We start from the raw sequence: 24,917 nt of genomic DNA, 5'->3' as shown, positions 1-24,917 counted from the left end.
CTGGATATGGCCCTTGGGTCCCTGACTTTGTAGCATGTTACACTAGCCATTTCATACAAGCGGTTGGCCTGTACGAGGGTCACTATTTATATTTTGAACCTTGGCAACACTGATTGAAGTTAGGCACGATTTGACGTTTGCACGGAATCGTCTGGCATTATTGACCATAACGTACTTCAAATGTTTTGTCAATAGCTTCATTTGTGTTGTTTATGTTGCCTTGGAGATTGCGCGACAACAATAAAATGGAATTAACTCGTGAACATTTTCGTGCGATGATTTTTTACGATTTTCGACGTGGATTATCAAGACAAGAGTGCATCGATCAACTTACTTCCACATTTGGCGATGAAGCCCCATCCTTTGCCACTGTGAAACGCTGGTATAACGAATTTAATCGTGGCCGCCATTCGCTCACCGACGAGATTCGCGAAGGTCGTCCAAAATCAGTTGTTGTTCAAGAAAACATTGATGCTGTGCAAAACCTAATACTGCAAGATCGTCATGTGACATACTGTGAGATTGAGGCAACCATAGGCATTAGTTCCACCAGCATATATAAAATATTACATGATCATTTAGCTGTGAGAAAGGTATGTTCTCGTTGGATCCCACACAATTTGACAAAAACTCAAAAAGACGCTCGCATCAATTGGTGCAAACAAATGCTCAATAAATACAATCGTGGTGCTTCAAAAGACGTATATAAGATTGTAACAGGTGACGAATCATGGATATATGCATATGAGCCGGAACGTAAACAGAAGTCGACTGTATGGGTGTTTCAAGATGAACCCAATCCAACAAAAGTTGTTCGCGCTCGAAGCACATCGAAACAAATGGTCGCCTGTTTTTTCGGGAAAACTGGTCATGTGGCAACTGTGCCTTTAGAGGAACGTAGAACGGTCAACTCTGAATGGTACACAACAATTTATTTGCCAGAGGTCTTCGGTAAAATACGGAAAACAAACAAACGCCGTCGGATCATTCTTCATCAAGACAATGCCAGCTGTCACACATCTCGTCTAACAACCGACTTTATGAACAGTCAAAAAATCGAATTGATGGGTCATCCACCATACAGTCCTGATTTGGCACCCAATGACTTCTTCTTGCTCCCGAATGTCAAGAATAAATTGCGTGGACAACGATTTTCGTCGGCGGAAGACGCCGTTGATGCGTTCAAAAACCATATTATGGAGGTGTCTCAAGAAGATTGGAAAACTGCTTTGACAAATGGTTCGAACGAATGCAAAAGTGTATTGACCATAAAGGAGAATACTTCGAAAAACAATAAAGCAGTTTTCAATGCCAAATTCCTGTTTTTTCATTGTTAGGCTCAAAATATAAATAGTGACCCTCGTAGATATAGAGTTAGGCAAAAGTCAGGTCACATAGATGATATTGCTGAATGGCCACCATGGTCACCAGACCTGACAGCCATTGCTTTTTCTTTGTGGGGACACGTATAGGCCATTATGCACCTGCCACACTAGCAACTGGGAGCGTTGAACCATGCATTCAAGCAGATTGTGCACATATTTGGCATTTACTGTTACTGTAACCATTACATATCAATCATGGGAATGTTTGCATACACTAATTTTTTTTATTATTATTAGGCTTAGATGGAGCTTGTGCCTTTTTCACAAATGCCACTCTCTTCAAATAACCACAATTATATTCTAAATTCATTAAAAATGTTATAAATTATTACAAGTATCTAGGAAACATGTTCACAGGATAAGCGTGGTTTAAAGTTACTAAAACAAAACACATGGATTTAGAATGAGAAAAACTCCCCCTTCCCTCCCCAAGGCAGACTATTGTTTTAACCACTACTCTGATATATCGGGAACAAATCATTTTTCAAGAAAAAAGTATCTGAAAACATTTCATAAACTATTTATTCCTTTTGGACAATTATTTAATAAAAATAACAGTGATCATTTCTAAAAGACTTGCCAATAACCATTTCAAGAAATGCTTAATAGGCAAATATGTGTCATTATCCATAACTTCCCATGTTGATTTTTACGTGACTTTCCACCAAACAGAAAATATCAGAGTAAAAGAACAACATGGAGTGTCAGGCATGCTTACAACATTTACTTTATGTCGCACAATAAAGCAACACCTCTGAGTGTCCAGTGTCGTGGATTGTTGTCAGTTTCAAAATCAATCGAACCAACATATTTCTGATCCGTTCGCTGAGGTTTTCTGTAGATTGGGCATTCATAGAGTTTTGGGTCTTTACCTGCAGTCGTGTTAATGGCGTAGATGTATATGACGGGCATTTGTTCATAGAGAACCTTCGGCTTGCTCTCAATCAGTCGCCCTGATTTACGATCGAGGCTTGCTCCTTCCAGAAAGAGTCCGTGCACATAGACTCCCTCTGGAGGTGAATCCTGAAGATCCTCCTTATTGTAGCGAGTTATCAGGTTCTGCAGCACAACCGAATCGAGTGCCCAGCCTTTGTGTGCCCTAGTGACTTCCTGAAATAACCGACGTATAGTGTTAGTCATTATTCAAGTTCAAAGTAGAATGAAAACAGCACGTACCTTGTTTGTCCTCATAGCAGCTTTATAATTATTTGGAAGAAAAATGTAAAATTTGCATTTACAAGCAGCATTCAAATCTTTAATAAATTTGTGTGACAACTAGGGCTGTGCGGGATGGAATCGAGATGGAAAATAGAGAAAGTGTGTGGGATGTAAAATGTTTGTCATGTCCCAAGAAACTGGGAAAATTTTCAGCATCCTGATGCTGTAAATCTCAAATTCTAAACACTATTTTCCCCTGAAATGACTATTTTTGTATTTGTGGAATGAAAACTGTCATTTCCAACATTATGCATTTTTATTAGATATACTTTTCACACAAATAAAAGTCGAAAGCCTATAGAATGCAAGAAAAACAAACCAATTATTATTTGATACATAGGTGTAACTTGGCGGGGGCTATGGGAGGCATTTGTTCCCCCCCCCCAAATTTTCAGTTTGATAAAAGATTTCAAGTTAATAGTACCTGGGACCACAGGAGCAAAATAGTTAAGAGTAATATTTGTTATATTGCAAATATCACAGTTACATCATATTATTTATTTATTTATTTAGTTTGGAAAACTTTGAGCCTGTCCCCTTAAAGTTGAACTCCAAGTTCGATTCTGCCCCCCTCAAAATTAGGCCCCAAGTTACGCCCATGATTTGGTTGATTCATTGAGTTGGTGTTTTAAGTTCACTTTATGCACAGTAAGACTAATCGAGACTGGACCTACAGTTTAAAGTGGGATGATCCACTGTGTGCCTCCACCGGGTATCGAACCTGGGAACCCTTGATTACAAGGCGATGTCCATGATTTGATATCATCCTCAAACAGGTTCAGTTCACTGCTCCTTCACAAAATCACCTTACAATCAACTAAAGATTGTAATGATCACAAAATATTTATCCAAAAATTAACGCACTGATGAACTGATGAAATGGATGATACATCCATGCCTTCATCAGGGTTCGAACCCGGGACTTATGGCTTTATAGCACACTACACTGACCACTCTGCAATGGAGGCCAGCTACAATGTTACGAGGGTCACTATTTATATTTTGAGCCTTGGCAACACTGATTGGAGTTAGGTGCGATTTGACGTTTGCACGGAATCGTCTGGCATTATTCACCATAACGTACTTCAAATGTTTTGTCAATAGCTTGATTTGTGTTGTTTATGTTGCCTTGGAGATTGCGCGACAACAATAAAATGGAATTAACTCGTGAACATTTTCGTGCGATGATTTTTTACGATTTTCGACGTGGATTATCAAGACAAGAGTGCATCGATCAACTTACTTCCACATTTGGCGATGAAGCCCCATCCTTTGCCACTGTGAAACGGTGGTATAACGAATTTAATCGTGGCCACCATTCGCTCACCGACGAGATTCGCGAAGGTCGTCCAAAATCAGTTGTTGTTCAAGACAACATTGATGCTGTGCAAAAGCTAATACTGCAAGATCGTCATGTGACATACTGTGAGATTGAGGCAACCATAGGCATTAGTTCCACCAGCATATATAAAATATTACATGATCATTTAGCTGTGAGAAAGGTATGTTCTCGTTGGATCCCACACAATTTGACAAAAACTCAAAAAGACGCTCACGTCAATTGGTGCAAACAAATGCTCAATAAATACAATCGTGGTGCTTCAAAAGACGTACATAAGATTGTAACAGGTGACGAATCATGGATATATGCATATGAGCCGGAACGTAAACAGAAGTCGACTGTATGGGTGTTTCAAGATGAACCCAATCCAACAAAAGTTGTTCGCGCACGAAGCACATCGAAACAAATGGTCGCCTGTTTTTTTCGGGAAAACTGGTCATGTGGCAACTGTGCCTTTAGAGGAACGTATAACGGTCAACTCTGAATGGTACACAACAATTTGTTTGCCAGAGGTCTTCGGTCAAATACGGAAAACAAACAAACGCCGTCGGATCATTCTTCATCAAGACAATGCCAGCTGTCACACATCTCGTCTAACAACCGACTTTATGAACAGTCAAAAAATCGAATTGATGGGTCATCCGCCGGACAGTCCTGATTTGGCACCCAATGAATTCTTCTTGTTCCCGAATGTCAAGAATAAATTGCGTGGACAACGATTTTCGTCGGCAGAAGACGCCGTTGATGCGTTCAAAAACCATATTATGGAGGTGTCTCAAGAAGATTGGAAAAACTGCTTTGACAAATGGTTCGAACGAATGCAAAAGTGTATTGACCATAAAGGAGAATACTTCGAAAAACAATAAAGCAGTTTTCAATGCCAAATTCCTGTTTTTTCATTGTTAGGCTCAAAATATAAATAGTGACCCTCGTATCAGCAAGTTCGATAACTTTCAAAAGCAAATGTCATCTTAGTACTTGGAATTTTACAATGTAATTCTGAACAGGATTCAAGCCTACCTGTCTCATAGCTGTGAGAAATCCCTGTGGATTGAAGAAGCCAGTCATCCAGAACACCTTGGGTCTCCCTGTTTGATACCATCTTCGGAACTGTGCATCACGTTCCAGAAGTTCAGTGTACCAGAAGCCAAGTGTGGCTGACTCCCATGAAATCTGTAAGGGAGCGATCATATATATAAATATATGGTATTTACATACAATATACCACAATGTAATGGGCCTAAAACCTTACACAGAAATCTAAATTGTGAAGCCCAACTTCTATTCAAAAGTGCTATGGCCTGTATGGACCTAGTGTGTTAAAGAAATGTTCTTGTAGAGAGGTCTATGTAAAACAGGTTTTAATACAAAGAATTCTAATTCTCAATTTTCCCTATCCTTGGTTCAGATATTTGCAGATTGTTTTTGCAAAAAAATTATTTTTTATTTGTTCAGTGTTTCGACGCAAAAACATGTGTCTTGGTCAAGAGCAACGAATGGTTTAGGCAATGTAAAAATGAATAACTTGTATAACTATCAGGATTGGAACAACAGTAGTTCCACAAGTTCCAGTAATAATGGAAGCTGAAAATCAGTTCGAATGTTTAATTTTAAATTGATTTTTCTTTCTTTCTTCTTCATCCATGTCATATACAGAGTGAAACAAAAGTAGGTGGACAGTAGGGTTATACTATAACAATGGTGTTCATTATAAGTACATTGTATAAACCTCTACTGTAGAGGTTTGTGAAATGCTCAATTCTGCTGAGGCTCTTCTTGTAGACTTTTGGGGACTGTGAACAAATGCTTCGGCAACAAATTGCTTATGATTCTCTGTGCAAACTGTTTTGAGTCGACTAGTTTTTGGGGCATTAAGAATTGAACCAGGGGTATCAAATTTGTCATGAATGCGATAAATGGTTTGTCTCTTTGGGGCTTGAGTACCAAATGTTATAGTATAACCCTAACAGAAACCCTATTCCACCTACTGTCCACCTACTCTTGGTTCACTCTGTATTTTTAATATAATACAGTGTGTCTCAAATTGAATATTGAGGTTTCATAGTCATTCAATTTCCTTTATATGTGGAGTACATGGACAAAGCTTATATGGGAGTAAACAACAACTCAACATGTTTACATAATGTGCTTTATGAATGTTCAATGTGAGCACCTTTCGTGACACTACACACATCCATCTGATAGTCCAATTCTTCCCAAACACGAGTCAGCAGGTCTGGAGTGATAGACTGAACAGCTGCAACAATCCTGTTTCTCAAAGTCTGGCAGGTAGCGGTGGTACGTACACTAATCTTTCACATAGCCCACACAAGAAGAACATTGCGAATTCAATGACACACAAGGACTTCTGCACGGGAGTCGCCACTATGCCACTGTGACTTATGGGAAACAAATGATAAGCTCCCAGGGTAGCAAACTTCCACAGCGGTTCTTATTGTACATGCACTATATAAACATTCACCTTTGTCTGTTGCAATATACCAACTACTTAAAACTCCAATATTCATTTTGGGACATGCTGTATAATAATAAAAAACTACCGCTGACACACTTTCCAATTCCCACCAATACTGATACTTGAACATTGAAACAATTCAGAGTGGTTCAGAATATTTATAAATTTTAATGTGCACGTTTTGCATTGGAACTTGATATGATCCATATTTTTATGTGACGTCACAACTTTAAAATATGTCACTGATATATTATACTTTTATGAAAGGACACGTAAATGTTGTGTTATTATATGTAATATTGCACCCTGTTTATAATATATATCTTTTGTTTAATATTTATTGTATTTTATGCTCTGTTATGAGTAGTTTAATGTATCTTCATGTTTGCAAGAGTGCACTATACGAATTTGTATTTGTAAAGATGTATAGATGTCAGTTTTGTTGATAGTATCCTTTTGTAGATAGTGAGTGATTCATCTGTACTTTAATCTGTGTTCTCGAAAATAGTATAAAAGCGAGGATATCGCGTAAGAAACATCACACTTTTTTGCCACGGATCGACAAAGCTTTTAAAGTTAAAAAGAACTCCTCGGTGTTGTGCATACATCTTGGTATGGTAGTTCGGGGCGCAAGCTAGGCCTATGTGAACATAGGTACGCCGATAGCCATGCATTGATGATATGCACAATACTGCAACCATTCTATGTTAAATAATAAAGCTAGCCTAAAGATTAATTTGGAAATAAAAGGCTAAAGAGCAAATATTGGCTCAGTTATCATTGCATCTCTCTTGGTGTGGTAGTTCGGGATGCAAGCTAGGTCTATGTGATCATAGGCATGCCGATAGCCACGCATTGAGTTTATGACTTTTAGTTGAGTCAATTCATCGACAAAGCGAAGTCCTCGCCTTCGTCTCAAGTATATTTGCATTATAATTGCAATAAATAAAGAATAAAACCTTTCAGTTTATACATACTGCAGTAATGTGGTTTTATTTCTCTGTGCTGTGAATATTGTCTTTGCGTAACACTATCCATGTACCTGAGAGGAGTCTGTGTACTTCACCAAGTCTCATCGTTCACCGCTGAGTATTATTAAGTTAATATTAATAGTATAATAATACGACGCATCTAATTGCAAGAACGTTTCAAACTATAGTATAGCAATCTACTGAAATTTTGTTTTAAAGTATTCATCATTTCTAATGAGAATTATTTAATAAAAAAATCCATTTCTCCCCACAGTTACAGTCGGTAACGCGTCTGACTACCATGCTAAAGGTCCCGGGTTCGATCCCTGGCCGGTTCAAATCCGGGAACTTTTCTAACGGTGGAAGCGGCCCCGGCGTCTACCCAGCGTCGAATAACATGGGTACCTGGGGGAAACCCTGGGGGGTAAAGACGGTCAGGGGCGTGATGCTGATCACATCACCCCCACTCACGACCGGATCAAGAAAGTGTGGGGCGTTACCCCCACACCCCCTATATGCCTTCATGGCATGGTGCTATGCACAGGGGAACACTTTACCTTTTTATTTCTCCCCACAATGCTGTTGCAAATATTAAGAAAATTTGCATAATTTCCAGACTCTGCGAAAGTGTCATATTTCATTTTTGTAGCTTTTTTTACAGACACAAACTTCGGTATACTTTGCTAGTAATTAAATTCCAATCAACATTTTCCTATACCAACACCACTCAGCCCTAATAATTTAATTAGCAGCCTATATTTAAGATCCCGTTGCTTACTGTATTTCTTGAACTATTGTTCTTCATATCCTCATTATTTATGCAATGCCAATGTGCATTTGGGTCAAACAATTTTGAAAACGCAACCACAAAAAGCACACTTTAAATTAGTATTGAACATAAAATATATTATCTTCCTTTCCAAGAATTTTAATTGTTTATCACATACATGCAAAACTCTCTATGTATATTGTGTCTATTTTTTCATCATGATGAGTAGTTGACAATTAAGTGAAATAATAACCTTTTTCCACTTTTCTGGAATCCTCGCATCATACATAGCATCCAGTGCTGCTCGGAGTGGCTGACTCATGACAATTGTTCCGTCAATTGCTAACTTGAGATCAGAAAGCGTTTGTTGAACCTCAAGAAGCACCCTCTGAATGCGGTCCACTTCTTGCCGTAAAAAGATATTCATTGGTAGCAAAGGTCCCATCTGTCTCAAAGCCTCTCGTACCTACAATGAACAAAATAATAATAAAAAATAACTTAAATTCTTTGTGGGCAGGATAAGGGTGGAAGAGGGCAAGACAAGGGTTGCATCAATACCCCAAACTTACAAAGAAATAAAGGAAAAAGATCTATAAAACAATTTTATTCATAGTATGGATTATGACACTATTAAGCCTTGTTTCCATGATATGAAAATTCCTGACCAAGGCAGAAATTTATTTTATTTTAAAACATAAACGAAACGTAACGTTTCAACTTTCTAGCAAGGTCTTCTTCAGATTCTGTACCAACTACAAATGAAGCAAGGTACAAAACAGGAAAATATATATACACAAAAATCACTCCCCTCCAGACGCAAGATTATTAGAAAGTTGTTTTTTTCTGGAAAATTCCAGCAGGTGGCCTTCCCTTGTCAACTGTACTTTCACCTGACAGGCGATTTAGCTAAACATTTCCTATCATCTGGAAAGTGGTTGGACTCTTTATCTCACGCTCTTTTTCCTTTCTTTCTTCATTCCTCATCCTTCTTCTCTCCTCTTTCACTCTTGTCCTTTCCACTCTTTCTAACACCTTCTTCCATTCTTTGTTTATCTTCAGTCCCCCATTCCAGTTCATTGTGTCTTCTTCTCCTTTCTTCTCTATTTCCTTGGCCTCCTTCCATTTTATCACTAGTTCTCCTTTCCTATCTGCTTAGCATCGTCCCACTCTATGTCATGTCCTGTTTCTCTCGTGTGTTTAAATATCGCATTTCTCTCTCTCTCTCAAGTCGTACATCATCCCTATGTTGTTTCAACCAGTCTTTCAGACTCTTTTTCGTTTCTCCTATGTACACACTCTGACATTCTTTACACTTCAATTTGTAGATAATCCCTTCCTCTTCCACTTGTCTGTTTTCCTCTTTCTTGTTTGCATTCTTCACTATTCTTAAGATGCTTCTCCCTCCTTTCCTGTAAGTTTTGATTCCCGCTTTCCTAAGCACTTTGCATATCTTTCCTGTGGTCTTCCCCATACTCCTTATTCCAAACCACCTCTCTTTTTCTCTCTCTTCCTCTTCCCCTATGCCACTTTTCTTCCTTCTTCTGTTTTATGTCCAGTCTATCCTCCTTCTCGGAGCCATTCTTTTCGAGTTGTTTCCATAGGCTATTTATTTTGCCTTCTTTTTCACATTCTTTCGTGCATATTTTCTTGATTCTGTCCTCCATATTCTTTATAAAATTTATTTTTGTCACCTCACTTACATCACTTCTTTTGTGGCAGAATACCCCTGCTGCACACTTCTTCTGATGCCAAGCGGTTTCAATTTCTTTTCCTCTCTTCCTTTTCATCAATATATCTAGGTAGCTTATCTTGTCTTCTTCTTCTATTTTGAGTTCCAACAATGTCCCTCTTTCTTCATCTTGTATTTCTTTGCCAAATATGTTGAGCTGCCTCTTCGTTCCCTTCCATATGCCAAAACAATCCTGTACATATTTGCAAGACAGAATTATTTTGTCACCTTTTTCGACCACTTTCTCTTCCCATTCATTCATAACCAATTCAGCCAATGCTGGGCTTAGGCTAGAACCTATATTCTGTCCTTCACTCATTAACATTATTTTATCCCCTACTTTACTGTAACCGTTATTCCAAATTGTTTCCAGCACCTTCACTACCCTTTCACTATCCCATTCTCCTATAATTTCTTGTCCCATTCTCTTTTTAAGAATGTCCAAAACGTGTCCCCTCTTGATGCTTGGGAACATACTTTTTACGTCTAAGCTAAACATTGTCGTCTTCATCTCATTCAACTTAAGTTCTTTTATGAGGTCCACCACTTGTTCACTGTTCCTCACTGCTCTGCCTTCTTGCTGTGTTACTAACACTTCAATAACTTTCTTTAATTTCTTTTCCAAGGGTTCCAAAATATTGTTTCTGCAGTCCATTACCGGTCTCAACTTTATCTCCTCTTTGTGTATCTTTGGAAAGCCTTTCAATCTTGGCAGTCTTCCTGTCTCCTTTATGCACTTCTTGAATCCTCTCCTCCTACAGTCTTGTATGACCCTTTCTCTTATAGTTTCTTCTTCTTCTGTTCCACAAATCTCCTCATATCCATTCTCTTTTAGGTCTTCATACTTCCTCTCATACCATTCTCTTTCCATCACCACAATTGCTCCTCCTTTATCTGCCTGCTCTATCACCACATCATTTCTTGTCTTGATTTTCTTCATCCCTTCCCTTTATTTTTGACTCAAATTATCTACTTTTCTTTGTTTTTCCATTTCTTTCTTCAGTTCTTCTAATCTTGTCTCTTTCTGGTTCTTCTTTTATATGGAGCACTGCTTCTTCAATGTCATATATGACATCTTCATAATGTACATTTCTTTCTTTAACTTTGAAACCTCTTCCTAGTTTTAAAAAAGCTTCCACTTCTTTTGATAGGTCTACATTCCCTATTACCACAACTCTTCTTCTGGTATCCTCCTCTTCTTCCTCTTCTCTTCTTTCCATCCTAGTCCCTCTCCTTTCTTCTTCAACTTTATTTTTATTTTCTCTCTAAACTTCTTCTGCCAGCTTTTCATTTCGTAAAATGTGTATTCTCTCGTAAAAATGGTGAGCCCATCTTCAATAGATTTTTCAATTCTTGTCAGGTCCTCCTTTATTATTTTTATCTCCTTTCTTCTTGCCCTTATTTCATTCCATATCAGTTCTTTTTCCATTTCCATCTTCCATCTCCTGGTGTTGCAAACCACTCCCTTCTTACTTATTTTTAATCCTTTCGGCGCTGTGCCTCTCTCCAAACATTTTCTCATAAACTTCTCTTGTACTCAATATGCTGACCAAGGCAGGAGGAGGATCGACTGGACATAAACAGAAGATGGAAGAAACGTGGCAGAGGAGAAGAGGAAGAGAAAGAAAAAGAGGTGGTTTGGAATAAGGAGTATGGGGAAGACCACAAAAAAGATATGCAATGTGATTAGGAAAGTGGGCATTAAAACTTACAGGAAGGAAGGGAGAAGCATCTTAAGAATAGTGAAGAATACAAACAAGAAAAAGGAAAACAGAGAAGAGGAAGAGGAAGGGATTATCTACGAAGTGAAATGTAAAGAATGTCAGAGTGTGTACATAGGAGAAACGAAAAAGAGGCTGAAAGACAGGTTAAAACAACATAGGGATGATGTACGACTTAAGAGAGAGAGAGAGAGAGAGATATTTAAACACACAAGAGAAACAGAACATGACATAGAGTGGGATGAGGCTATGCAGATAGGAAGGGAGAACTAGTGATAAAATGGAAGGAGGCCAAGGAAATAGAGAAGAAAGGAGAAGAAGACACAATGAACTGCAATGTGGGACTGAAGATAAACAAAGAATGGAAGAAGGTGTTAGAGTGGAAAGGACAAGAGCGAAAGAGGAGAGAAGAAGGAAGAGGAATGAAGAAATAAAGGAAAAAGAGCGCGAGATAAAGAGTCCAACCACTTTCCAGATGATAGGAAATGTTTAGCTACATCGCCTTGTACCTTGCTTCATTTGTACTTGGTACAGAGTCTGAAGAAGACCTTGCTAGAAGGTTGAAACATTACGTTTAGTTTATGTTTTAAAATAAAATAAATTTCTGCCTTGGTCAGCATATTGAGTCTTTCATAGTATGGATGTATTTACTTGATTTTTTACTGATGGCAGAAAGTAACATAATCGTTATGTTCTTTCTTGTCTGTGTTTGGAAGGTTACTTTAATTAACTGAGTTACAGTATAGCTACTTTGTTTGAAAAGTAACTGGTTACTGTTACTTGAAAGCTAACTAAGTTACTTTTACAATTACTTTCTGTTGGAAATTGTAAACAACTTACATTGGAAACTCGGTTTTGAATGTTTCAGAGGACGAAGCTGAAAACACTTAAAATGCACGAAAATGTAAAAATTAGGATCATTTTATAACATTTTGCTGTTGGGACCATCAAAAATGAGTGTAAAAGTCCTGGAATATAAAATCGGGGTTCCACTGTATATGAAGACTTCCATATGTTTTATTTATGTGTCATATTGTGGCTGGGTGCGTATTACTCACTATATAATATAAACAATACTAAAATAGTATAAAATTAGTTTAAAGAACTACTTACGTAAGTGAGTGTGCAATTGTTGAAACACGACGTTTCAGGGTACAACTGCCCCCTTCATCTGGTTCATAATTCTTTCTAAGGACTAAAACATAATCAAGCCCAGGACTGCTTGCACCAAAGGTGAGAGTGCTAACCATTTGGCTATGTATATAACTATTGGATAGGTGCAATTATTGAAAATTTTACTAGTACACTAACATACTGATATTGATTGATGTATATTCAGATTACTTCTCCGCATGTGACATGAAAACATATCTCAAATTTAATTTTCCTTGAAGAAACTCACATCAAAATTATTATGAGGCTTTGGAAGCTTTTCCAACATATCTTCAGCCAACTTATAGACGACAGACTCTCTCGACTCTCCTCCCTGGCTTCCTCCTTCCTTTGGCTGCACACTTAGTATTGTGTCCAATATTCCTTTGGCAGTTTGTATCTGGTAGCTGAAAAAGGCATAGGCAAACATCTAATTCTTTGCATACAATGCGTGCAAACATATTTCAATGTCATAAATTCAGACTGACCATATGCGGAAACTATGACTCTAACACTTAGTAATTTAAATTTAAATTTAAAATCCCTTTCCACAGTATCACTATGACCAATAATCAGTGTTCTTTTTTTGAAAGAGAATCTCAAGTTAAAATGGCAACTATTATTTTCAAAATAATTATTTCACATATTTCTCTTTTGCTATTTAAATTAGGTCAATGTAATAAAATCTTCAAGAAATACATAAGAATGTTGCATTTCTTCCTATGAATGTCTTGTAGAAATATATTAATTGTATTAGGTGGTAAAAACTATGAGTAGTGAACTAGAAACACTAGTGGTCTATGAAATTAAAGAGCATTACTAAGATGTCAACATACATCGAATTGATTGAATTACAATTCTTTACCTTTTTCCTTTAAAGGTTATTTTTAGGGCTGAGCCGATACTGATACCAATGTATCGGTATCGGTAAGTATCGGTTTCATTTTTTCCACTGATACCATCCAATAACAAAGATTCTGAGTGGCCAAAAGCAACAAGTCGTTTCAACATTTGTTCTCTTCAAAGGTTCGTTTACCCTTCCTTGTGACAGGTTGGGAACCCAGCACAAGGAGTTCCACAAATATTCCTAGAAGCGCTAGATATCCCCCCCTCCCCCCCCTGGAAGCAGATGACAAGATCAAAGGCAAGGTACAAGTGAAAGCAGAACCAAAATGTGACCGTGAAGACATGTAACTGCCTGGTCAACGCTGTGGAAATAAAATAAGCCCTTCATTGCTAATTGCTTGAAAACTCCTGGGAGTAAGATAGGTGGACGTTTTCGAACAACACGCCACGCTAAGGTCGGCTCAGGTGGTTCCAGAGTTCTTGGGAAAGAGGGATGAAGGCTGCTGTGAATTGGGACCATACGGTTTTGAATAACAGTACTAAAGAAGAATTATGTATGCTACTACTTAAATAATATACATAATATATTAATTTGAAACTTAATTTCATCAACTGGACCTAACATTTTTTTGATATTCAATAAACATTTAATTTTTACTTTCTTGACATTAATTTTCTTGCCAGGACGGTTGCTTTTTTAGAAATTTTAGTAGTCTTATCTACACATAAGCTAGATGATGAATATTTGCTGTTATATATCTTAATTTTATGGCATCCTTTCACTATTCACATAATAACAACAATATTTGTTATTTTTAATTTACATATTATGATGAATAGACATATGTATTTATTAATGTATTAATTATAAACACCATTATTATTAGATCGCTCTACAAATTATATTACATTGTGTCTGGTGATGTTATGAGTTAGTATGACTTAGTTACTTGTTATTTTATACTAGAATTATACAAGTATCGATAGAAATCGGTCAGAGTATCGGTATCAGCAAATGGTGGTATCAGCTCAGCCCTAGTTATTCTACATTGCATTTCAGCCACATTTGGCTAATCACAATGATATGGATGAGTAGTGACGATATCATAACAATCTATAAAATCAATGAAAATATGAAGTACAAAGTACTCCAAATCCCAGATATTTAGCCATCACTCTTCCAGATACGAAATATCTGGAAACATCTGAGGAATGCCTTGTCAGACATTGCCGAGCTTCCTTGATCGCCATCCTTGTAAACAAGTGTAAACAATTGTAATCAAGGAAGAGACTACAGGTAACTGATTCGGCATTGTTTAGTAAATTCGATCGGAATAATTGTTTGGGAGGATGGGTGTGAGAAGTGAGTTACGAGCATTGCGGAGAGAGATGCAGAAGTATGATTTGGCCAAGGAAGTGTTGGAGCGAGTTGCAAGTCAGACTCTTTTGTAGTCATGACCATAACCATTCTTTGCAAAACCTCAGCTACTATCAAGAGACAGGTATACCGATTTCCATTAGCCATGCTGATCCAGTCTTTAGGGGTTTAAAACTCAAGTGTTGTGTTTTGCCCTTCAAATGTGTGTAGTTATCACCTCTCGCACCTTACCATCAAGCTTACCATGAGTAGCAAGTTGCTCCATAATCAAGGATGAGTGATAAGTCAGCTACACCCACTAGTTCGATCCCACATACCGAAGGGTATGTTACGATATGAAATTCATGAAGGGACAGGGACACTCACAAAGAATACCCATGCCAGGATTCAAACGTGGGACCCCTGCCATCATAGCATGTGCTAACCACTCTGCCACAGAGGTCTGCTAAGATATCAACATGCAAACAAATAAAAATATATTAATCGTAACAAATTTCAACTTTCATCAACTGATCTTTAAAAAAAGTAAGTGCAGTTCACGTTTTCTTGTTTCAAAGCCAGTAAAAGTTTACTTGTGCATGCTCTCCCCTCCCCATACCTCCAGCATTCTCACTGCTAAGAGTAACAACAATAATGCACAGAATCCTTACGTAATATCTGCATTGCCGTGGAGGCCGAACACCTCTGGAGAGTCTGTGAGAGGAAGGCTGTTGATATAATCCAGATATCCTTGGATGTTCTTCATCGTGGGGACTTTGTATCCTTTGTAGAACTCGAAGCCAGGTCTCAGCAAAGCATCGCAGAACCAGACGTGAGTGAATGTTACTAGCAGTCTTTTGTCGAAGTCATCTGTGACTCTTCCTCCATATTGTACTTCACCCAGCATGTAACAGACTGTAGGCCACGACACTCCCTGTTAAAATAAATTAACAGAACAAAAATATAAAGATGCATAGTATAGTTCTCATGCATGAAAAGTAGAGCAGATATAAGTAAGTTTCATTGACATCGAAATACATACACCGTGATTCAAAAAGAATATACGTATTACAAACCAGTATGCTGTTGAAACTGCTCATCGGATTACAGTCCAGAGCTTCTGAATGGAAGGTAACATCATTTAGTTTCATTCAATTGCCGCTAGATCGCGAGTGCAACACTTGTGCTCTCGCAATCCCGCTATTTCATTTCGAGTCGAAATGGCGACGCAGCACAGCAAAAGGCATTCTGTGTTGTCGAGTTCAGTAAGTGTAACTCTGTGATTACAGTGCAAAGACGTTTCCGCTTGTGTTACCAAGTGAGTGGAACATTCGCAGGTGGTAGAGACAGTTCATAAACACTGGTTGCATATGTAAAGGGAAGAGCACTGGGAGGCCGCGGGTGTCGGAAGAAAATGTCCCGAGAATCAAAGCGTCTTTTCAATGTAGCCCTTCCAAATCAACACGTCGTGCAAGTCAGGAGTTGCAACTGCCTCAGACAACTGTGTGGAGAGTTTTGCGGCATTGTTTGGTGATGAAGCCATACAAGTTACAGTTTTTACAGGCGCTGAAGCATGAGGACAAGGGAAAAAGAGTGGAATTTGCTGGCAAGATACTGGAAGCTGTTGAAGAGGATAACAGTTTCACGGGAAGACTTGTGTTTAGTGACGAGGCTACTTTCCACCTTAGTGGTAAGGTTAATAAACAGAATGTAAGAATTTGGGGCATACAAAATTCGTCCATACTTCTTCAATGAACAAACAGTTAATGGTGAGAACTATCTTCCTATGTTACAAAATTGGTTGTTTCCAAGGCTGCATGAAGAAAGTTTTGACAACATAATTTTCCAACAAGGGCATTTCCCCTCACTGGCATCGTCAAGTGCGCACTTTTCTCAATGAAACTCTTCCAAGACGTTGGATTGGTCATCATGCAGTTAACGACTTGGCACTTTTCATCTGGCCTTTAAGGTCACCGGACTTGTCTGCATGTGACTTCTTCTTCTGGGGGTACATTAAGAAAACAGTTTATGTACCACCACTACCAAATAACCTGAACGAGCTGAAAAATCGAGTCAGTGCTGCGGTTGCTTCAGTTACGAAAGACATGCTTGCCCAAGTTTGGGACGAATTTGATTGCTGCTGTGATAGTGTTCGTGCCGCTGGTGGAGGACATATTGAAAAACTGTAGATAAAACTTGTAGTGTTTGTGAGTCTATGTACAAAGTTTCACACATTTACTATTTACGGTTCCTAAAATATACCTCTATAGTCTTTTTGAATCACTTTTTGAGCCTACTACACAAACATATGCAACCTAATGTTGGAGCGGGGAAGATTTAAATGCAATGGTCCTTTGTGCGATGATCAGTTGGTCAAATAGCTCCTGCTTGTCATTTAAATCTCTGAATATCCATGTACTCTTTTATTACCAAATCTGGATGTATGAGAACTCAAGAATTGTTGACAAGAGGTGCTCGCTATGGCACCTCATGATGAACCAAACAAAAATTAACAAGTGCAACTTTTTTCCAAGTGCTCCATAGCAAAATTATTTCTAGTACACTAGAGTTCAGTTGAGTTGTTGTTATTTTAAGTCCACTTTATGTACAGATTGGCTAATCGGGGCTGGACCTACAGTTTAAAGTCGAATCCGAAGCACTATGGGCCTCCACCGGGCATCGAATACAAGACACCTTAATTAGAAGGCAACTACGCCACAGGGGATAGTAGACTAGAGTCCTTACGTGCATGCACCCCTCATATATAATATATATATATATATATATATATATATATATATATATATATATATAATGTTATTAAAAAAATAAAATCATATCATTAAGAGGTTTTCTCAGACAATCAGCCAGGTGATTTCCGGATAGGCTTCCAAGCTTTCGAGACCTAACGTCACTCTCATTTTCAGGGATTGACATTAGCTCTCAAAAGCTCGGAAGCCTATCCGGAAATCACCTGGATGATTGCCTGAGAAAATCTCTTCAATATTCGCCACCAGGAAAGTTTCAAGAATTAAAATCATATCTCGTTTACCTTCTTAGGGTCAATATCATCAAGATGGTTCTGTATGAACTGAACACATGCAGTGAAATCAGCTTGGTTGAATTCATACGGCACATTCCATCCAAGAGGACCAAATTTTCTTCTTTCTTGCACGACCGTGTGCAGAAATGCAACAGCATACAGCAATGGGGGCCACTGAGGTTGAGAAGTATAATCCAATGTATCCTGCAGAGCAGAAGTATAATAAAGTAATGATTACAAAATTTTCCACAATTCTTCAAACTGATTACTTATTGGTTTTGAAAGTTACAACTGTTATACTTGCACATAAATATTATTTGCTGTTTTAAACGCAATTTACATGTTAAAAAGGTTAGAACGCAAATAAAATGTTAACATGAAAATAATCTCTGTGAAGATGTGCTTCTCACTATTAGAAACAGATGCCCACTGTATTCACAATAACTGTTTTCCACAAATTTGTAAAATCAAATTATTTCAGTTTCAAAAATTTAAATAAATGAACTTTGCACCTATGAAATTTCATACTGGTCTTAAGAGTGGAATCTGTAATATAATCGCTGGAGAAAGTAAAAGCAAGTTGTTAATCTATATCTATCTATCTATCTATCTATATATATATATATATATATATATATATATATATATACACCGTGCGTTCATTTCGATCTTCGGCCGAGAGATCGGGAGAAGCGTGGCGGGCGGCGCTGACGGAGATGCCGACATTTGCGGCCTGTTATGCCCGCTTATTTTTATGGACATATGCAGACATTTATATAAATATTGCATAACGAGCACTAACCTTTGTTATAAGAGTACGGTTTTAATTTTTGTACCTTAGTGGCTGTATGTGCTGATGATTTTGACATGCCCATCTCCTGTGAAACACGGCGTAGAGGTTTGTTTGGAGAACGTTCTAACGCTGCACCAATTTCATTGAGTTTTGCTTCGGTTAGAATCACTCGTTTTTGCTTAGGTGTTTTAAAATTTAACGATCCAGTTTATCGTAATTTAAGGACAAGATGTCTAACCGTATCTCTATGTGGAGGTGAAACACTTGGGAATTTATGTACAAATTGCCTACACACTTCCCGACACGAGTCTGTTTTCACGTAAGTGTCATACATAAAAATTCTTTGTTCTAAAGTGAAACTTGAGCTGGCATTCCAATCGTCTCACTGACACAACACACACTGCAATAACACAAGTAACGACAAGTAACCAAGAATAACACTCTTGCGCAAAGTACGAAATTAACACGCTCTTGATATACATCTGCTCGCCACTATATTCACAGCTCTGTCTTAATCTAGTCGTGAAGGAACAAAAACTCGAGCTCGGAGATTTCGGATTGCAAGGAAGCTCACGAAAACCATTGACTTTTGACGGTTTCGTCTGCAGCGTAATCTTGATACAGTGTTGCACATTCGAAACCTCCAAACGATCCCCATCGATACAAAACTTTTTCAAGGATATAAACTTAAGCAGGATGTTACTGGTCAAAACTATGATTAAAATGTTTTATTATCTGTGGCTCTTAACATCGTTTCTAAAGCGTATTTATTTGTGTGATGAATTACAGAAGAACTTTTGCGTGTTATAACACAGGTTAGTGCTCGTTTTGCAATATTTATATAAATGTCTGCATTAGTCCATAAAAATAAGCGGGCATTACAGGCCGCAAATGTCGGCATCTCCGTGAGCGCCGCCCGCCACGCTTCTCCCGATCTCTCGGCTGCAGATCGAAATGAACGCACGGTATATATATATATAAATGGATGTATGTGTGTATGTTTGTTCCGGCATAACTCTCGAACGCCTGGAGCGATTTCAACCAAACTTGGTACAAATATCACTTGCAATATGGAAAGAATTAATGTGGGGGTAAGACACTACTGGCACACCTAGGGGTGGGGGTGGGAAGGGGGTGACGTAAAAATAACTGAAAACGACCAATTTTAGTGTGGAATCCATAGTTTTCGGGGTCGCTAAGATGAATAGTGACACTCCCAATGCCGTTGAACTCCAAGTTCATTTTACACTATAGTTAGAATTCATTATTTCCCTTTCTAATAGAAGATTGGGATAAATAAATACCCAGGCAATGCCGGGCAATTAGCTAGTACAGATTATAAAATTGTATTTTTATAATTGTACCAATATGTCGACTGCATAGATCAAACTCATATCTGCATACTGCTGTTCAATTTTCATGTTTAAGTGAGAAATTTTATTTAACAAAACCACAGTACTTTTAGTGTGTCAAACATTTACGTCTAAGTATCTTACCTGAGTGATATTCTGATAAGTTCTTTTCATGCTAGCCCTGATTCCTTGAGGTGGTTCATTGGTAAATTTAATAGCCATCTGAAAAACATATGTACATACATATAAATCACTATTACATAATGCAATAAGAAATATAATTATAATGAAATAAATAGCATATATTAAAACTTGCACATCAAAGCATTATCTATTTAATAACTCAATTTTAAATATTGACATTAAATAGGTGGGGCATTCCACAAAAAAATATTTTGTTTGTTTGTTTATTAAAATTTGGAATGGGTGCATCAGCACTTGAGGCTATTTGCACCCGTCACAAGATTTGCTCCAAGACAGTGGAATCATCTCCGAACAGGGAGGGCAAGTCATTCGGGAGCTGAAGTCTACGCCGCAGGGCTAAAAAATTAACACATTCCAGCAGAATGTGTTTGAAACTTTAAATGAAGCTGCACAACAAACACAACGGTGGATCCATGTTAAGAAAATAGGTGGGAATCTGTGAAACGGCAGTGGCCGATCCGCATATACATGAGAGAGACCTCCTCGTGCCCTGGGAGGGATGCGAGGAGGACTTCCACAGTTGTATGGTTGGCTTGACGGCATGAAGTTTGTTTCTGGTCTCCAAGTCCCATGAGGACTGCCATTGCTGGAAAATGCTCCGTACATCTGTATGCGGGACTCTTACGGGTTGCATGATGGCATGTACATGATCTTTCGCATCTGCAAGAGAGTTTCCACAAATACACAATAAAATATTTAGTGCTCAACATTTTCAGCAAATACAAACGCTGTTTTACTATATCTGCAAGTAATGTGTTATGCATTAATAGAAAAGGAAAGGTATTTTTAAGACTGAGCAGGTACCACTTTCAACCGATACACATTCTCATAGTGATAGTCTTACCGATTCCCACTGATACAGATACTGATGCTTGAAAACCGTAAAAATATTGAATAATATTCATGAGTGAGTATTCCACTCCAATTAGAAGCATCAATTTACCCGAGTGTAAAATATTAAAAAATATTCAATAAAATATTAAAAAAATAATCATAATATTGAAATACCTGCTATGTAATAAAATACAGTTTTTCACATATTACTGGTGCAAAATCAAAGGAAATTTCGAATTTTGTTCAACTTCTAGAATAATTAGACCATGCAAAATGCCGCACTGATTTTTTGCAGAACCTGCAAGTGATCAAAATGCTGGAAAAGTATCTATCATTATTAGTATATAAAATCTACCAATACTTTCTGATACCAATACCACTGGTATCAGCTAATACCTACAGATCGGATCATTCTAGTTGCATTTTCCTTATTCATTATCACCTTTGTCACTTTTGACCTATCCTACAATCAGGACAAGTAATGACTAGATTGGATTGATCCGGGACACAAGGGAGTAAACATATCCAGGCCAGAACACAAACTCAGTATCTATGGTGGCAAGGCTGAGTCAAATACTAAAAGTGCTTGCCCCTCAAAAGACTACTAAAAGGAGGGACTAGAAATCTGTGAATATTACCTGTAAGAGACTTATAGGAAACTCTGTATGTATTTCAGTTGTTGTCCACAAACGAAATGTATCTTTCACGGTTTCAGTCTCCACGAGCGCATCCATAATCTCACTGCAGAAGGGCAAGGATAAGTGAATGTTCTGCAGAAGAACCCAGCCACCGTTTGCCATGGAATCTGATATCAGTTGGCGAGCGTGGTTTTCTTGTCCTTGACCCATAGAGACAGCCTTCAGACCTAGAAAAAAAAATGAAATCATGTGAACCTTAAATGTATATATTCATCTCCATAAGGCAATGATAATAGTCATGGAGAAAAGTATGTGGGTATAAGCATATTCAAAAGTTGTTTGTACTCGTTGACATCCATGACGAAAATGGTCAACTAAATGGTTAACTGTTAAGGCTCAGCTGCACCTTTGGCATGCGAATGGGCGAATTTTTTCAAATTTTCCTCTCCATTCGAAAAACCTCTTGGATATTTCAAAATATGAAAAATTACATACACTTAGAATTCCTTCTAGAGTTTAATAGACTTACGTAATCATGAAACTATTGATAATATCTAGACAACAGTGAAAGAAAACTACACGAAAATTAACGTCAATGCTCTAGAAGGAATTCTAAGCATATGAAATTTTTCATATTTTGAAATATCCAAGAGGTTTTTCAAATGGAGAGGAAAATTTGAAAAAAAAATCGCATGCCAGCTGAGCCTTAATATATTTCTCGCAATTGGGTATTATTTGCCCAACTTCTTTTTTCCTAAATTTTTTTTTAAAGTATTACGATTCTCATGATGATTCATATCTTAACTATAAAACACATTCTGTATTTTTTTAAAAAAATACAGGATTCTGAAACAGGAAGAGGGGAATGGATAAAATCAATCAAAATGTATTTTTATATTTCAATGGTTTGGAATTTTTTTCAGTTCAGCTTGCTTCTTTCTTTTCTCGATTTTTTGTTTTCAGCTGTCAGCTAATCGGGTCTGTCACAGCCTACACCTGGGTGGTGGGGCTGCTACCTGTGGGTTTCCAGGTATACCCTTGTATTCTGTTAGGGTTCCAACTCCCTTAGCCTTTCTAGATCCCTCCAGGTACAAAGGCAGTGGAGGCAAAAAGTTTCATGGCGATGTTTATTCGTCATGACACAAGGCTGTCGATGGGTATCTGTGGTATTTGCTGAGGATGTCCATGCAACTGGACACCCTCCACACCCTGATAGTCTTGCCCGCCTCGGTCTGGGACTGCATATTTGCATTTCACCTTATTTGCAGCTTCCCCTCATATCTGGGGGACATTTCACTATCTGCCACTTGTGACCCATCCAGTTGCTGAGGCTCGCACCAGAAGAGGACAAGATTGGAACACCGTGGAAAGAGAGGAGTGGTGAAAGACCAGGAAAACTGGAGGTTTGACTTCTATGCTGATCCAGTCAGAGGCAGGAAATTGTGAAGGATGATGATGATGACATGAGATGAATGAAGAAACGCACACATATATAGACAGAACATAAAATCCACAGAGTCCAGGTGGCAGACCCTCATTTGCTTGCAAGGATGCAGTTTCCAGTGTAGTACATGGAAGCGAGGTTAATATTTGGGTGCCCTCCAAAAAGATGCCCCCTTACACCCTGTATAATATTGATGTATCATATGCTATGACCCCTCTCCCCCATAATTCAAGGTGAAGGATACATTATGTTTAGAACATTTGTTAGTGGTTGACACATTCAAAGAATCAGAAGCACTGTACTGACTGCTGTGAATTCTATTAACACAAATTTACTTACTTTTGTACAAAATTTAAACAGCAGTCCAATTGGTTGAGTGCCTGACTGCCATGCACAGTGGAAACACAAAGCAAAACAACCTGCACAGACCCGCGACTCCTGTGCACTGTACTCCCAGGACAAGGGGAGGGAAAGAGTGGACCATGCTTCCTTATGGCCCAAGCTGAAGGGAAGAAAGGAAAGTTGCGTGGGGACTTTTCGTCCAAGGTTTTTTTTCCTTGTGGTCAATCTATAGGGGACGCAGGCTGGAATATTTTTGGCCTTGCCACTGCATAAAGTGCCTCTGGGGTCTACCTAGCCTATAATAAATGGGTAAAGTGCATATATCACACATATATCATATCACCCTGTCATGAAGGTACATTTAAGGGGACGTGAGGTAGGGCCCAACACATTCTCTATCTCAGCCATTTTGGAGGTGATGTGATCAGCCCCATGCTCCGACTGCCTTTACCCCCCAGGGTTTCCCCAGTTACCCATTGATTTGAGGCTGGGTGAGCCCAGAGCCACTTTATGTGGGAGCAAGGCGAGAAAAATCCCGACCTTAGATATCCCACCACGAATCGAATCTGGGTCTCCCATGTGGCAGTCAGATGCCTTACCGACTAGAGCACCATGGCTCAATATAATAAGAGGGTACCTGGGGAAAACCCTGGAGAAGGGGCTTCAGGCAGCTATAGCATGGTGCTAATCATATCAGCTGCTAAAAAAAAAAGCCACAATCGTGAATGTGTGGAGCTCTACTTCCACATCCCCTGGCGCCATCGGGAAGGCTTCATATGAGAATCAAATTTTGGTTTGAGTTGGTGTCTTAAGTCTACTTTGTGCACAGTAAGGCTAATTTGGACTAGACCAACAGTTTAAAGTGGAATCCAAACCACTATGTGCCTCCACCAGGTATCGAACTCGGGACCCCTTGATTACAAGGTGATGACGCTACCACTGCACCATTGGGGAAGCCCTCTTACAATAGTAAAAACAATTACAACACTTGGGAGTTGTAAATGGGGGAGGCTTATTGTTCAGATGACAGAAAACTTGTAATTAAAGCAATTGGCGAGTATAAGAAAGGTCGTAAAATTTTGCTTGTTTAACGTCGCTTCAGACTGTCAGTTATTTGCAAGAAATTCACCCAACCCAACATGGGGACATGTAGTGATTGCAATAATATGGAGTATATGTGGAGAAATGTCCTGAAATATGGAAATAGTATGTAAAAATAACAAATATGTAAAATATGAGCCCAATCTAATATATGTACAAATATGGAAAATATAAATCGAATTTTTCGAGTCTACATGCCA

At 38.3% G+C, this 24,917-nt stretch overlaps 1 protein-coding gene across 2 annotated transcripts in view; it reads right to left on the bottom strand.

The window, feature by feature from the left end:
- Positions 1-1,997: 1,997 nt before the first annotated feature.
- Positions 1,998-24,917, bottom strand: part of Dhc1 (dynein axonemal heavy chain 1) — a 344,548-nt gene continuing 321,628 nt past the window's right edge. For both annotated transcript variants that reach the window (XM_083144626.1, XM_083144627.1), the window contains exons 70-77: positions 21,831-22,057; positions 20,299-20,376; positions 18,019-18,213; positions 15,638-15,900; positions 13,014-13,170; positions 8,415-8,627; positions 4,966-5,118; positions 1,998-2,495 (exon numbers count right to left, since the gene is read on the bottom strand). In XM_083144626.1, the coding sequence (XP_083000752.1) occupies positions 2,109-2,495; positions 4,966-5,118; positions 8,415-8,627; positions 13,014-13,170; positions 15,638-15,900; positions 18,019-18,213; positions 20,299-20,376; positions 21,831-22,057 (1,673 nt within the window). In that variant the 3' untranslated portion in view covers positions 1,998-2,108. The remainder of the gene's footprint in view (positions 2,496-4,965; positions 5,119-8,414; positions 8,628-13,013; positions 13,171-15,637; positions 15,901-18,018; positions 18,214-20,298; positions 20,377-21,830; positions 22,058-24,917) is intronic.

The sequence above is a fragment of the Lepisma saccharinum genome, chromosome 23 (assembly GCF_977018435.1).
Source record: "Lepisma saccharinum chromosome 23, izLepSacc3.1, whole genome shotgun sequence".
Classification (NCBI taxonomy): domain Eukaryota; kingdom Metazoa; phylum Arthropoda; class Insecta; order Zygentoma; family Lepismatidae; genus Lepisma; species Lepisma saccharinum.
Note: the sequence above shows the minus strand (reverse complement) of the source record. Positions and strands in the feature narration are given on the sequence as shown.